This window comes from Ischnura elegans, chromosome 9 (assembly GCF_921293095.1).
Source record: "Ischnura elegans chromosome 9, ioIscEleg1.1, whole genome shotgun sequence".
Taxonomy (NCBI): domain Eukaryota; kingdom Metazoa; phylum Arthropoda; class Insecta; order Odonata; family Coenagrionidae; genus Ischnura; species Ischnura elegans.
The window spans coordinates 61,508,285-61,523,491 of record NC_060254.1 but is presented as its reverse complement, the minus strand read 5'-3'; the positions used below and the strand labels follow the sequence as shown (position 1 = coordinate 61,523,491).

Below are 15,207 nucleotides of genomic sequence, written 5' to 3'. Positions count from 1 at the left end.
ATGGCTACACTTGTTCTTTGTGTGTATTATTTTATTTTTCTCTTCGAATATATGTTTTATTATCTGTATGTTCTGGTTTCCTTTTATTTATTCATCCGTTTGATCCATATTGATATTAAGTGGATGTGGGTCAGAAAATCAATATGTATAATTCGTGCATGAGGGCCTGCAGATACATATGTATATTACATGTAAGGATATTCAGATTTCCAATTTGTAATACGCATGTATACATACATCCTGAGGGACTTTTGAGCCACTTTTACGTGAAATATACAGACGTAATACGATTGTATTCCTTTGTATACATATGTATAATTCATGTATGGGTATTCAGATTTCCAATTTGTAATACGCACGAATACATACATCCATAGGGACTTTTGAACCACTTCTACGTGAAATATACCGATGTAATACGATCGTATTCCATCTTATACATATGTATTTGGGCACGTATGTTTTGTGCATTATTGATGTAATACAAATGCCGTGTTATCTGGGTAGTGGTAGGTGAAAGTCATTTCTTCAGGCTATATTGGATATAATTCTGGTACCTCAAAATAAATACAGACAATACAGGCACACAACATGGGTTTCCATGATTTAGCATCATGTTCAGGATCACGCTCATTAATACAGTGGTACGCTCCTGCTTAAGAGGCTATTGCTTAATGATGCAGGGGTTTGCTGTGATGCCTCAGGACTGCATGTGCATTATAGTCATAAATAACAACCGTTTAACTGCCATTTACATGACTGTGGTCAGGATCATGATTCTGTGGTCAGGATCATGATTCTCTGGTGGATTCCAATCTTATGAAGCTTGACTCAAGGTTACCACATAGAATAATTGATGAGTATTGTTCACTTTCTGTGCTAAGAGAATTCCCTTTCCAAGTTAAAAAAATGACTATTTTATGGACTTGTATGATATTTAATGTATATAATTTATCACTTACTAAATATAATCATAATTTGTCACATACTCTTTCCTAGGATATATACTCTCACCAAATCATATTAAAAATGAGTCATAAAGGCAAGCATGTAATACTATCAAGTTTTACTAATGCTGATTAAAATATTATTGTTATTGAGGATATAATTTTAGAATTTAAATCTGTAAATTATGATTACAATATCATCTACAACTCTAGACTTAACTCAATGACTCAATACCTGGCTCTCCAAGCAGTCTCATCCGAAAGTCAATGTAATTTTCTCTGTCATATACTCTTTCCTGCCTTTGGCTCCTTAACTTCACCACTCCTTCCCCCACCACATGGAAATGCAGTCCTGAAATGAAAATAAAATTATTTTATATTTTTAAAATGAAATCAGTTGTAATACACATTCATTGAATATGTATTTTTTTACAAATGTATGTACATCAATTGTACATAGCATTTAGTTAAGATTTATATGAAATACGTAATTTCGTATCTTAGCGGACAATGCCATTTTTTATCAACGGAAAAGTTACTATGTACTTTGGCAGTTAAGGGTTTGTTGACTTACTTTGTTGAAAGTCTTTTACTAATGGTTGAGAATAAAAAAATCGAAGTAAGATAGTGGAACCTGATTTTTTTTCTGGACTAACTGCTGAAGCTTGTTCAGTTGCATGAAGACTTCGTCTAGGGATTACCATTATAATATTTGTTATTACATTTCTCAGTACAATGAGGTATATTTATGTGTATCTGTCTACCTATGACTGTTTTTTTATATGAGCGTATGTTATGATGGGGAGCATGGCAGCTTAGTGTGCAGAGCAGTTAGCAGGGGTCTGGGTTCAAATCCCAGGGGAAGCCTTTAGAACACCCCAAATCAAAATCCTTGAAGTGCGAGGTGGCTCACGGAAAGGAACTAGCCTCCCTACCCTGAATGTGTGAAGTTCACACGCCTTTGGCATATTCTGAATCTGTTCTCACCTAACCAAACAATTCTTTGGTTGAATGCAATGGCATTTGACTCGATATTAAAAAGATATCAGTAAGTTGCATCATTCAGTTTTTCTGAAGCTTTGGTTGTGGGTTAATTCAATTTAAGGGTCGCGATTACCTTGCTCTCTCACGCTGTCTTTTGCTCTTGATGTCTATTCTTACGGCTTGTAGTGGAGAACTACATATTTTGCATCACCAAATATCAGATGTCATATCCAGTGGGCAGGTCTGGTTTTGGACCAAGGGGGGCATACCTCTATCCCACAGCAAACTTTGAGTGGAAGACAAAATTTGCAAAAAATATAACTAAATACTTGAAACAGTGGTATTCTTGAAAAAAAATTTTGTCTTTACCTAGAGTAAGGTGTGAACCTTAGCCGCCTTACATATATTTGGCGGAGAAAAATTTTGTCTCAAAATTTTAACCCTTGATAGCTGATGCCAATGGAGAGAATGGAGACTCCAGGGCAGGCTTGTAGGGTTACACTCCCGGGCGGGGTTTTAAGCTTTCACTTTTTACTCCTGCACCACGGAAGGGGGGGGACATGGAAGGAAAAAGGAAGGATGCACCGTTGCGATAGGAGCTCGACGATGCCTCCTGGGATAGGATGGGAGTGGAAGGGTGGGGATGAGGAATCCCGCACCGTCACAGAGGTGGGTCTACTACTAGCAAAACCAAGATTTTATATTTATATAGAAAGGAAAAAAATTCCTAATAGGAAGGAAATTTTTTTGATTTTCCATAGATCAGTAGCTGATGCCAATAGAAACCAAAATTATTGATGATATTTTTGTTGAAAACTAGGTACCATTTTTAAACTACAGAAACTTTGAGCCAAGTGCTCCTTTTGGACCTTTTTGCCCTGTTGCCGGGAGCTCTGGACCAGGCGTGCAGCTAGGAATTAAGGCTAGGGGGGTCTTAGGAGCTACTAATATTGGGGGGGGTATGGAATACGGGAGGTGCGGGTGCCCTCCCCCAGAAAATTTTTAAGATAAATGGTTGAAAATGGTGAGTTTTACGGTTTTCTGAGGGATATTTTATTAATTAAACTATTCTGTAAGTAATATTTATCTAATTAAGTAAAACGGATTAAAATTCTTGGGGGGGAGGGTTATCCCCCAAAACCCACCACTCCTTGCTGCGCCACTGCTCTGGACAACTCATGACTTCAAATGCTTTGCCTGCCAGAGATAGTGATGTATCCTAGGCATTCGGCAACAGCGCAAACTCGCTGCCAATCTAAGGGCTTGGGTCAAAGTTTCTGTACTTAAAAAATGGTGCGTTTTCAACCTGAACACCATTGGTAACTTTGGTTCCTACTGGCATCAGCTATCTCGGGTTAAAATTTCATGACATAATGTCTCTCTACTCTGTATGTTAATGCGTGTGTTTACTTTTTTGACATGGCACAAGACTTGCTGATCGCCAAAATCTGACGCCTGGATCCGCCCTTGCTGCTCACCTTAAGGGCGCAGCTCGGAATTAAGGCTGGGGGGCGGGGGGGTGTAGGTGAAAGTAATACCGGGGTGTGTGGGGGTATGGAATACCCACCAGGATAAGCGGCAGGTGCGAGATTAATAAATTGCGAAATTTTAAGATAAATGGTTCAAAATTGTGAGTTTTACGGCTGAAGGATATTTTATTAATGCTTACACTATTCTATAAGTAATATTTATCCCATTACGCAAAATGGATTAAATTAAAAAATTTCTGAGTTCTGGGGGGGGGGGGGTTTATCCCCCAAAAAACCGCCCCCCCTCGCTGCATCACTAACTCACGTATCTGCCTCCTCACCACGCTGAATTATTATCACGCTTCTCACTCAACCATAAAAACAGGAACGATTCGAAGGTTGGCGAACTTGGCGCCGAAACGAAAGACAACAAAAAAATAGGTGAACCAACTTGGACGACCTACTGACCAGAAAACAAGCGTGAGGAAACGTCTTTCATGCTTCTCCGCGTGTTTACTTTTGCTCCGATTCGGCCTCCTCGTCTCCTTCCTTCCCTAATTGAATCTCTTCCCTTAAACAACGGCGCCGCTCTTTTGGTCACGAGGGGAAGGAAAAATCCTCGCGAATCTCAGAAGGAAATACGGATGCGACGGGAAACGGAGAGAAAAAACAAGTCAACCTCCTCCGCACCACCGTTCTCGATCGGCTTCCACGTTTGCTTCCACTCTTCGTGCCTTAAGGGGGGAACGTCTTTGGTCATCCGTGAAAAAAAGCTATCGGGAAGAGGTGGGAGGTTCTTTTCAGGAAAACGTGTCTCTCGTTCGGTCGGGCTTTTTCCCCGTCACATCAATTGTTTGAAAGTAGATATATCGTCGTGAAATGTTGAGGGTTAATTAAGCAGACCCCTGCCAAAATTTTCCTTTGTCTCGACTTTGAAAATTTCATCTCACTATTCTTACGGGCGTGAAATTTTTATATTCGAGCTACCATTGGCAGCTCCTCCCTCCCCCTAGAAGAAATTATGAATGTTGTTTAAAACGAAAGTTATGAACAAATTTTCTTTAAACCCAAGAAAAATACGACTTATAGCAAAACAAAATAATTTATTTCGGGAAAATAATAAAAAACTAATCCAACGCTGTTATAATTTTCTTAAAAATTTTGGATTCATTAACCTTTTCTGTGCTAAAATGTTACATCATGAACGGGCATGCCTAACCCCTCCTCCCCCTTGTTTTGATACCGGGGACGAGTTAAAGATAAATGTGCATTCTATATACCCTAGAAATTTTAAGTGATAGCGGATGTGATATTTCAGAAAATTCAGAAAATACGAACGGTGCTGGTTGTACAATGACGCTACGTAGGTGTAATATGTTTAGGTCTTGTAAATTTCAATTTGTACGATGTCGATAAAAATCCATTTAAGTTGTAATAGAAATCTTTGAGAGTTCCTTTGATTATTTCCATTCTATCGGAAGTGAGTGCATTGATGCTTACGACAATAAGAAGAAGAAAACCCGTGTGTTAGGGATATTAACGCTAAAACTATGAATATGAATTGAAATAAAAGATCAACCACTGTAGGTAAAGCGAAAAAATTAATAATCTTTAAAGCGAATATGGAGTGAAGATGGAGTTCGGAGAAAGCTCCTTAAGTACTCCATAGAAACCTACCTTGATCGGTAGAATAATTTAATAAATAAATAAAAGCGAATAGAAATTCCAGAGACCGTTGTCTGCAGTAGATTTTAGTCGGAATGTAAAAGCAGTCTTGTAGAGGTAGCAGAAAAAGGCATGAAAAGTTGATTTCTTTTGCGATATAATGAACATATCAAATGTAGACGAAATCTTCCCACATTCTCAGTAAGTGAATGAAAACTTATCGGAGTTGACATAATAATATAATATGAACAAAGGTCGCCGTATTTGCTTAGTAAGGAGCCCCTCCGGAACATCACCCCACTCCAACCGGTATCTAAGATCTTCACCGATTGGCTGACTTTTTAGCGGCCAAACTATCTCATTCCCTGTTGCTACTACAACAGTAGTGTGGAGTTGTGCATGAGCTGCGTGACTCATGAGGCGTGACAAGATAAGCTCCTAATGAAACTTGAAAAAGTTTCGATGCTTGGGCCACGAATATTAAAATACAGGACTCTTTTGTGGGATGCCAATCCGCTGTCACCCATCGCGCATTATAATGAGTTACCTCCGAAGCTGACGGCATATCGATCCTAATTTTGCGGGGAAATAGCTTTGATTAAGGTCGTTAACCGAAATTTATGTGCGTGATCTTATGATCTATCGAATGTAAAATTTTTCATTTCTATTGCCGGCGGGTGCAAATAAGCAATTGCAAATATTTACAATGAATTGATCGTTGTGTACTCATCCACGCGGTGCGGACGATCTTGAAAAACGATTAAAATGCGCCCTTAGTGGCACCATAAATCTAGATTCTAAAGGCTGTTTACCTACACGGTACACTAAACAGTACGGGTTAGTGCATTAATTTATTAACGTGTGAATGAAGACTAAATTGCAACCATGTAACCACCTAGCTTGTGCGAATGGATGTACAGAGAATAGAAGCTGTTATAATGTGGTTCATACATTCGTACATGTTCCGTTTCGGTCCACAAAAGTCGTTCATCCAAACAAGCATTAACTCGAACGTATAAATTAGGGATGAGTCGATTCCACGCGTTTTCGATTCCGACTCCATCGATTCTTATTTATACTCACAGGTGGTATAAGTGGCGTAGACAAGAGGGGGGGTCTGGATCCCCCCCCCCCGAAATAAATAAAAAAAAAACAATTATTTTCCTTCATAAAAGAAAACAAAATATTCGAAAATCATGAATTTAAAAAATATTTCTTTAACAAATGAATTTTTTTTATGAAATGTGTTAAAATTAGTTAAAAACTCTCTACTTACTCTACTTGTTAGTACCCTCTTTTTAAAAAATCTTCCCCCGTGGTTTTGGACCCTCCCCGAACGAAATTCCTGGCTACGCCACTGGGTGGTGTATCTATTTGTCAGTAGCATTGATGCCATAAAAATTTAAGAATTGAATGGAATTTAATACCAAGACAATTAAGTAGCTCAACAAGTATATTCATTAAAAAAAGCGAATTAGTATTATAGCAATATATCCTCAGCGTTAATAAAATAATAAAAGCTTTAACTGTTTTAGACATAAATTGTTAACTTAATAATGCACAATGCAAAATGGCTTAGGTATGTAGCGGCCATTATGCCCCAAGCTTAGGGTCTATTTAAAAAATATTTATCTTCCTGGAATGGGAATCGACTTTGAGCAATCTATTCGGATTCCGTGCACCAGAATCGTTGGAATCGAGTGCCGACATTTGGAATCGACTCATCCCTAGTATCAATGTGTCGTGTAAAAAACATACTAAAGGGTATACTGGGGCATTCTGTATGCAGTCCCCAGGTAGGTGCCAATGGTTGGCCCACGAATATTACACAAGAGGATCCTCAAGTCGGCCTCCAAATGTGTTTTCAACCACCGCGCATTTGAATAGGTTTACAGAAGTCGCCAATCCCGTCGCCGATGAACAAATTGATCCGAGTTTCACGGGTAAATCAGGTCTAATTAGAGGTGTTAACCGACATTTATATGCATGATGATGTGATTTATCAAATTCATTTCTTTTCAATGCTATTCCTCGCAATGTTTGACATTATGCTGCAAAACATTGGAAAAAAGTGGATCGCATTGCACTCATCACCGCGCCGCGGACGTTTTTGGAAGCCGATTAAAATGCGACCGAAGTGGCAACAGAAATCATCCCACTATGGGATAGAATTGTGCCTCCTCTATGCAATCCCCTTGATTTTACTGATAACATCAGGAAATCGAAACAAAATGCGATCGGTCGATTGTTGCATCTGTTCAAGGGAAGCGCGTCTTTGGCCTGACGCGCAAAAAAAAGAAGATACGTCCGCGGAGAGGAGGATGAGGTGGGCGTGCACCTTTTAAAGGCAAGGACGACGATGGCCACACGGTATCCACCTGCGGAGGGAATGAGAGTCGGAAGGAACGGGGAATGAGATGAGTGGGACGTCGCGGGATGGACAGAAATGGGCATCGCCCACGGCTTGCTCCCCTCGAGGCACGAGGAGAGGGATAAAGCCATGGACGGTTGCCAGATTGACGCAATCGTAAAAAGAGAGAGAAAGTGAGACGCCTCCTCCTCTCTTCATTCGGCTTCGGTCCGGATAATGGGGCCGAAGAGGAGAGGTGCCTCGCGGCGGTTACGTTTCTGGCACCCGTCTGGCCATGGATCACTCCCCGGTGGTAATTGGAGTAGGCGACAGATAGCAGCCAAGGTCACTATTTGTGCCATTGAGGGATGAGGAAGATTGGGGAAACCCGGCGTCTTAGTTAACTTGCGCTTAGGTGGAGGTGCTGATCCCTATCTGCCGGTATGTTATCGTGACGCATTGCTTGTTTGATACCTATGCCATCATCTTGACATTTTCAGGGTACGCACAGGTGACTCGTCTCAGTATTCGCTTGTATCGTATATATATGAGCGTGGTAGTCTTGTGGGTAGGGCACTTGGCTGCTGATATAGGCGCACCAGGTTCAAATTCCGGGTGAAGCCATCGGACACCTAAAGTCAAAACACGGCGAGTGGAACTGGCCTCCCTACCCTGAATGTGCGAAGTTCACACGCCTGTGTCCTAGTCCGGGGTGAGCTCTCCGCTCACCTAACCGAGGCAACCGAAGGGTTGAATTACTAAGTGAGTGATCGTAAAAATTAAAATTTTGCCCCGCTATTTTCTCAGGTATTGCTTTAATGTTTTACATTCTCAGGCAGTGGCGGATCTATGGGGGGAGGGACCAAGGGGGCTATAGCCTCTCCCTTGGGTATCCATTCTACACTAGATAGAATGGTAATTTTTTTCCGAACCCCAATACTGCTGGAATTTTTAGCCCCACTTAGCCCCCCCCCCCTTTTATCTATCATGGATCTGCCACTGTAATCTCAGGTATTGCTTTAATGTAGGTAAATGTTCACTAAAGTCTGCCCTGTACAGGTAAATTTCAGATGATAATGCAGTTTAAAACGAATGTTTCCTCGTGAAAACAGGCAAGACAAGACCGGTCGATAGGGAGTTTTGCGTCCTCTGAAGAGGAAAGGTTTTGCTATGAATGAGCTATTTCGATGAAAAACAGAAATCCAGTAGGGTTCTCAATATATCATCCAAAATCTTTTTCAAGTTTCATCTCAGAATTGGATTTTAACCGCAAGTTTTTATCCGTGCTACTCTGGTGGGGCTCAGTGAAAATTTTTGAATTTGGAACTTAATTTAGGGTTGCATTAAAACGATGCGCCGATTGAATGCGTCAAATTGTGAGATGGGTGAGGAAAATCGGTTAATAATGAATCCAGGATTCTCTAATATTTATTTTATGGCCTAATCAGTCTGATCGAATGTAATTAGTATTTTTATTTATTAAAAATTATCTTAGAGTTAAAGGTCACAATGTTATAATGAGAAATGTTTATCGTCTACTGAGCTGGTCGGAAGTGGAATATCCGTTAGAAACTCATCGAGGAAGAATACAACATCCTTTTGGCGAATGCTCTACTATGCCAATCACCTCCACATGACCCAAAACGGTTTTAATATAATGTTTATCTTCATCGTGTTTTTATATTAGTTACTGCCAATCAGTCATTCAAACCATTCTGCGATTATAATTGCCGCTGGAGCGAACCTCGAAATCTCCAATTTGATCTTTCCTCGTAGATGAACCAAGCAGATGGCTCAGATGAACCGAAGCATTGCGATGGTTGCGCGTGTTGTTTTATCGTCACACTATCAAGCATCGAGAGGATGTGTTGACCTCTGCTCTACAAAATTGGAAAGAGAGAGGAAATTGTAATCGACGGGATGAAATCGATCGAGGAAATAGGCTGTTTTTTTTTGTAAACCATTGATACGCATCTTGCCCACGCTGGCCTTCGTCGTCACAAAGGAGTTAGTTGGCGCGTAGGTTTTTCTCGAAGGCAGTCAGGTTTTTTTCTCCGTGTCTACTTGATGTGGATCACTTGATCGCGTGTCATCGAACTTTTCCCGCGGTTGCCCTTCAACCAGGCGAGTTTCAAGATCTAGTCATTCAATGTATCAGAAAGTGAAGGCTCTGATTTATCGAACTGGGCGGCAAAAAAAAGGTGGATTTGAGCGTAATAAATGTGTACAACATTTATTATTTCTTGATGCAATGGCAACAATTTCTCACGTATCGTTACGCATTGGCATTACTTATACATTTACGACGTAATGTCACAGGTGCTCATCATTCATCTTCCAATCAGAGCATTCAGATGGAGATGAATGGCATGCGGATGTTTGCGGGGTTGTCGCTGTCATTAGCATTGAAAATTGCTTGTCGTAGGACGGTGTGAATATCTAATATATTTTATGGCATAAATAGTATACTCTCGTACCCTCTGATCCTTTAATAAATTTTAAAATCAGGAAATTGATCTGTAAAGGGTAAAATTATCAAATGCAATGATTGTTTAAAAATCTTCCCCGATGTACTTCATTTTTTTTAGGTTAGATCACCGTGGAATTTAAAAGAATAAATTCTCTGTATTATCATCAAAATTGTGCCTGCCTCAAGTCATGCCGGTTTTAAGTTGACTAAAATTTGCCTCGCTCATGGTATTCTTCAAAATCATTTCCTACCATACCTGCCTTTTTGTCAGTTGATAACCCGCTGATTGATGTTGTTTTAATTGCCTTTAAACCTTCAGGCTCGGAATATGATTCTTTGGGACTTTATCATAAACATAATATAATGAAAATTACATTTGCTGTATTAGAAAAATCTCTTAGTACGTTCCGCGCTGACATTGACCGACTAAGGCTTCGACGCTAACTTCATTAACAGTAATTCCTTGAGGTAATTAATTATCAGTTCTACCTTGGAAAGCACGTAGTGAAGTTTCATCTCTTTTATCGTGAGTCCTATAGGTAAAGCCGCAAAAGAGAAACACACAAAAATTTTTGGAATAAAAAAATCGAAAATCATCAATAGCAAATAAATTCGGGCGCCACTTTCGGTAAAATGAGGAAGGGTTGACTTTGGTGGTGGAGAATTGTAAGAATTGTCATCAGTGGATACTTTTTCCATCAGTTGTAATATTAGCAATTATTATTTAGCAAGAATCTTGGTGTTCGTATTCCGATTTGAAATGTTGACCGCCGTCTGCTGAATGAAACAAGTGTTACTTTTGCGGTGGCCCAAGAGTTTTTGGATAAAATCGGAGTGTTTCTCCGTGGGTTAGGAAATATTTTGGCGACGAAACGAAGGAGTGTCACTCATGAGGAGGGCCAAGAAAAATCAGGGAGTGAAGTAACTTGAAATGTGGCCAATTTCGCAAATTTCAAAATCGCAGCGTATTTGCGGACAAGAGTTACTGTTACCACCTCGCCCTATCATGATCGATGGAGAGTCTCTTCATTCCATAAGTCTTATTAGGTAATGTCTCTCTGATATGATGGTACTTAGTCGACAGAAACACACCTCCCTTATTATAGTGATATGAGGAGAAATACACGGAATAAAAGAGATGGAGGAATTGAATTTGACATAGAAGTGATCACCAAATTGATATCCTATTGAGAATATGCAGTAAGATGTAATTCTAGGGAGATATTATATTTTGGAATTACATAAACTCCTAATATTCTTTGCAAATTAGCTCTCCAGTGTTTTACCAAAATGTAGTGCCTGTCATTAAGTTGGATAAAAACTGGGTATGAAATTTGATTTTGAATGCGATCCTATAAGTCGTGATATTCGGAGCGGTTATCTTATGCGCCAAAAATATATAGGTGGAGCGCATATGTTTTGAAATTAAGGAGGCATAGTGTTTTTTCGGTAAGTTACCATTCAAAGTAAATGCAGCTCTTCGTAATTTTCTCTGCAAAAAATTCGTCAGTGAATTAAATCAGCAATTCGTATGCTTCTTAGGAACGGAACAACTTAATATACGATGAAATTTCAGAACATTGTCCTTTGGTTACAATGGCGTAAGGATTTTTGTGTTTGTGGCTAGGAGTATAAATTTTACGCATCTGTGATAATATTGGGAGTTTCTTTCGTTATTGCATTTGCAGTGGCAGATATGACTCAAAATTATATCATAGATATCCAAATGGATATAATTGCCTATATTCCTGAGATATGTGTTATACAGGGATAATATAACTTTTTCGAGAAAAAACTGATGTTAGCTGCGTCGTAAGTCATAATAGAAAATGATATCTCAACTTCCTACTTTTTTGGGTGTCAAATCAATGCTGAAATTGAACATACAGTAGGAAAATTAGCTCAAAAGTCACCAAAGTCTGCTCAAACCGCAGAAAAATTTCTAATTAACTACATATCTAAAACTTAAAAATGATTTTTTCAGTATTCTAAGTCTCGAATCAGCTGACGTGGCTTCAGGGTTTGCCTCAAATTGTTTTGTTGGCCTTCCACCGACTAAAATAAAACTTTCTAAAATTTAAGTATTTTTAATACATTTACACCTTTTATTACAATAATGTTACTCCAAGCATCGTATCCCCCACAATTATTGCACAAATCGCTCATATTTGCAATTGATTACGAGAAATAAATTTATATTTTAATATATCCTTTTAACTGTATGTTTGGAACAGGGTCAAAGGTTTAATCAGAATATCAAGGTAATGCAAAAACGATAAGTACCAGAAATTTTGGAATATTCCATTGATGGGCGGAAACTGCTGGATGCGTCACTGTGAGCTCGAAAAAAAAACCATGAGGGGAAAAGCAGGGGTCGTAACTAAGGAACCTCGGAGTGAATATCAGCGAATTTTTTTGTCCCAATTCTCTCAATGCATCTGTTCTCTTTGTGAATATCTCCATATATTGCTTATATCTGGAACATGATCTATTTGCCATGCGAATACTATTTAACCACCTGTTATCTATATGTCTGGGGTGTTTGTGCCACAACTGTAGGTGATGCGATATTTCGAGTATCATTTTCGAGTTCAAGTAGGAAGAAATACTTTAAGAATGCAAACTTTTGTGGAAAAAGTTTTTTCACCAATGCCTAGCGATTTTAGAAGAATCACTCATATCTGATTCCAAGGTTTTGATTTTTCGTAATAATGACAATGAATAGCGAGAGAACACGTCACATGAATGAACTCGTGCGCGTGGCAAGGCTGTTATTGAATGCGTAACTATTCAGGAATTCATCTCTCGTAACCTTAGTGTGCGAAAACAATGGGCCCTGTCATATCTAATTTTAATTGGCAAAAGGGCGGCTGGTGGCCTTTCGTGTACTGCTGCCATCCGGTCACTGTCCCAGCCCGCAATTCGAACCTCATTTATTCCGCGTGAGGATATCTTTTAATCCTAAGATGATGCCGGGTCATTGGTCTCTGGGAGGAATGTCTTTGGAAGAGCGCCTGGAATTCCACGCGAAAGTTCTGGCTGAAATAAGACTTTGCGGAAGAGTTAGCGTAGTAGTTTCGTGTCAAGCGGCTGACAATTTCTCCGCGCACGTCGACTCGCTTTTTTTATACGTCCACCGAGAAAGGTGCTCGATATTTTATTTGAAATTTACATTTTTCTCAGTTCCAGGTCATTAGCGGTTCTTAATGGCGTTTTGATGAGGTATTTTATGAATATACTGTACCTTATTTGATTGTAATCACATTTCCGATTTAAAAGAAGAAACATTTAGGCGCAAAGTTGGACAATTTCAAGATAATTCCTTAATTTAGGCTCGTGGACCGAATTTTTTAAATAAATTTGTACTCTTCAGCCTGTCCCCACTTTATCGTGCGCTTTTTCCGCCTTAGAAAGTGCCCATCCATTCTGACATGTAACAATTTTATTATTTTAGCCTATTCATACTTTCCCAGCCAACCCAACTCCTGCAGTATATTCACTCTTTCGTCATGAAGGTATGTACTATATTTCTGGGCTGGCCTATGTAAGAACTTCAGAACATTCATGGCAATCATGCGGGAGTTTCGAAGTTGGTAGGGTTAACAATTTAAACAAATTTGTAAAAAAATAATTTGAATAAGTTTTATTGCAGTAGTATGGTCTTTGAGGCTAACATTGAGAAACTGGATATTTAAGTTGAATAAAAAAATCTAGTAGATTTCACATAAATAATTTTAATATCGGCCAGTTTAGTCGCTGTGCGATATCGTTGGGTGCAAGTGCATACAAATGATGCATTGAATTGAATTACCACGCTAAATCTTACTTTAGTCTTTCTTCTTGTTGGCACCTTGAATATTTTGGTAATAACTACGAATGTTAAAATGTGTGGAAATTCGTTTGGTTCACAATCAGACACAATTACTCCCTTTTCACGTAAGAATACCCCATTTATTCAAGAAACTTGTGTAATCAGTGAACCACCGTGGTGAAGGTCTTAACGTTGGAGGTACCCAGTTAATTTGACCGTTGGATCAAGTTTTCAACGCTACTCGTTGTCGATAAAACTAGGGAAATGACTTATTTATTTTCTTCTGCAGATATGACTTTTTTCTAGCAGCTGTAATAAAAAAATATATATTTCCTGCCTTTTGAAGCTGTGCTGGGCAGGAACCTCGTATGTGGTTTACGCCTAAGTCTAGCTTACTTCCTCTTTCATTAAAAACTATTTTTTTCTAATGCTGCGTGATTGATGGCTCTTCTATTACGTATTATGCCATTTATTTAATGTCGGTCGGACTTTTAGAAGTGGGCTCACGCGTACAATGCACTTCCTCCGCAAAAGCCAATTCTTTTCTTTCGCGCGAGATTCTTTTATTGCGCAACCTGAAGGCTTGACTCGGTAACCGGAAGCATTTATCACACACTCCGTCAATGACGCTTCCACTTCTTCAGTCACAAATCAGGGAGGGCAAGCTTCGGATACGTCGTCACAGACGAGGTGTTCAATTTGTTGGTGCCGTTCTTTAAATTCCTCTGGGTTGGATATTATTTGTCATTCTTCGGAAAGCGTTTCTCTTTTTCTATGGCCAGAGGTGGTTTAAGGGCCTCTTCCTCTGGCCGGCCAAAATTGAATGATCGCCGTGTAACTTTTCGAACGGCAAGTACTACAAGTCGTATTCAAAAGGACGGAAGTTCTAAGGGCGGGATAGCTGAACACCTGCGAAGGTCGCGACTTCACGCTAGATTGCTCGGTCGCCCTTGGTGTCCGTCGGCTAGTCGGGAGCATATCCTCTTCATTGTTGAGCTGGCTGGCTGGTTGACAGGATCGCGCCCATAGGTTTTCTTTTCTTGCACCGTGCTCGCCTGAACTTTCTTCGCCGGAGTCAGAGAATGCATCGAACGGTTCGGAGAAGTGAAGAGATACGATGTTTTTGAAGTAGAGTGACTCGTCGTATTTATTTTCGATTTTTAAAAAAAGTTTGAGATAAAGTTACGTTTGAAAGTGAACATTTTTAGGTGTTGAGGGTAATGTGGTTGACATAACCACATTTGATAATTAATCCACTTTTGGTAATTGTGAAGTAGAGTGGCTTAAAATATTTTTTAGATTTTTCAGCACATTTTTTTTTAAAAGTTCAGCACATTCCCTAATTATGAAAACTGTTTTTCTGCGCACCTTTGTAAAATCGGCAACAAATTTTGATATAACCCTGGTATAAAAATTAGCAAAGAAATGGTATTTACCTGTACTAATCATTAATGAATATTGAAAACCACCGCTTCATATATACCTCTGCAAATTGTGGCCTTATACTTCTG

At 39.4% G+C, this 15,207-nt stretch overlaps 1 protein-coding gene across 1 annotated transcript in view; it reads right to left on the bottom strand.

Annotated features, from left to right (window-relative positions):
• LOC124165435 (arrestin domain-containing protein 4) overlaps positions 1 to 15,207 on the bottom strand; it is a 57,612-nt gene that overhangs the window by 13,819 nt on the left and 28,586 nt on the right. The window contains exon 2 of the mRNA XM_046542842.1: positions 1,183 to 1,299. Coding sequence (XP_046398798.1) covers positions 1,183 to 1,299 — 117 coding nt within the window. The remainder of the gene's footprint in view (positions 1 to 1,182; positions 1,300 to 15,207) is intronic.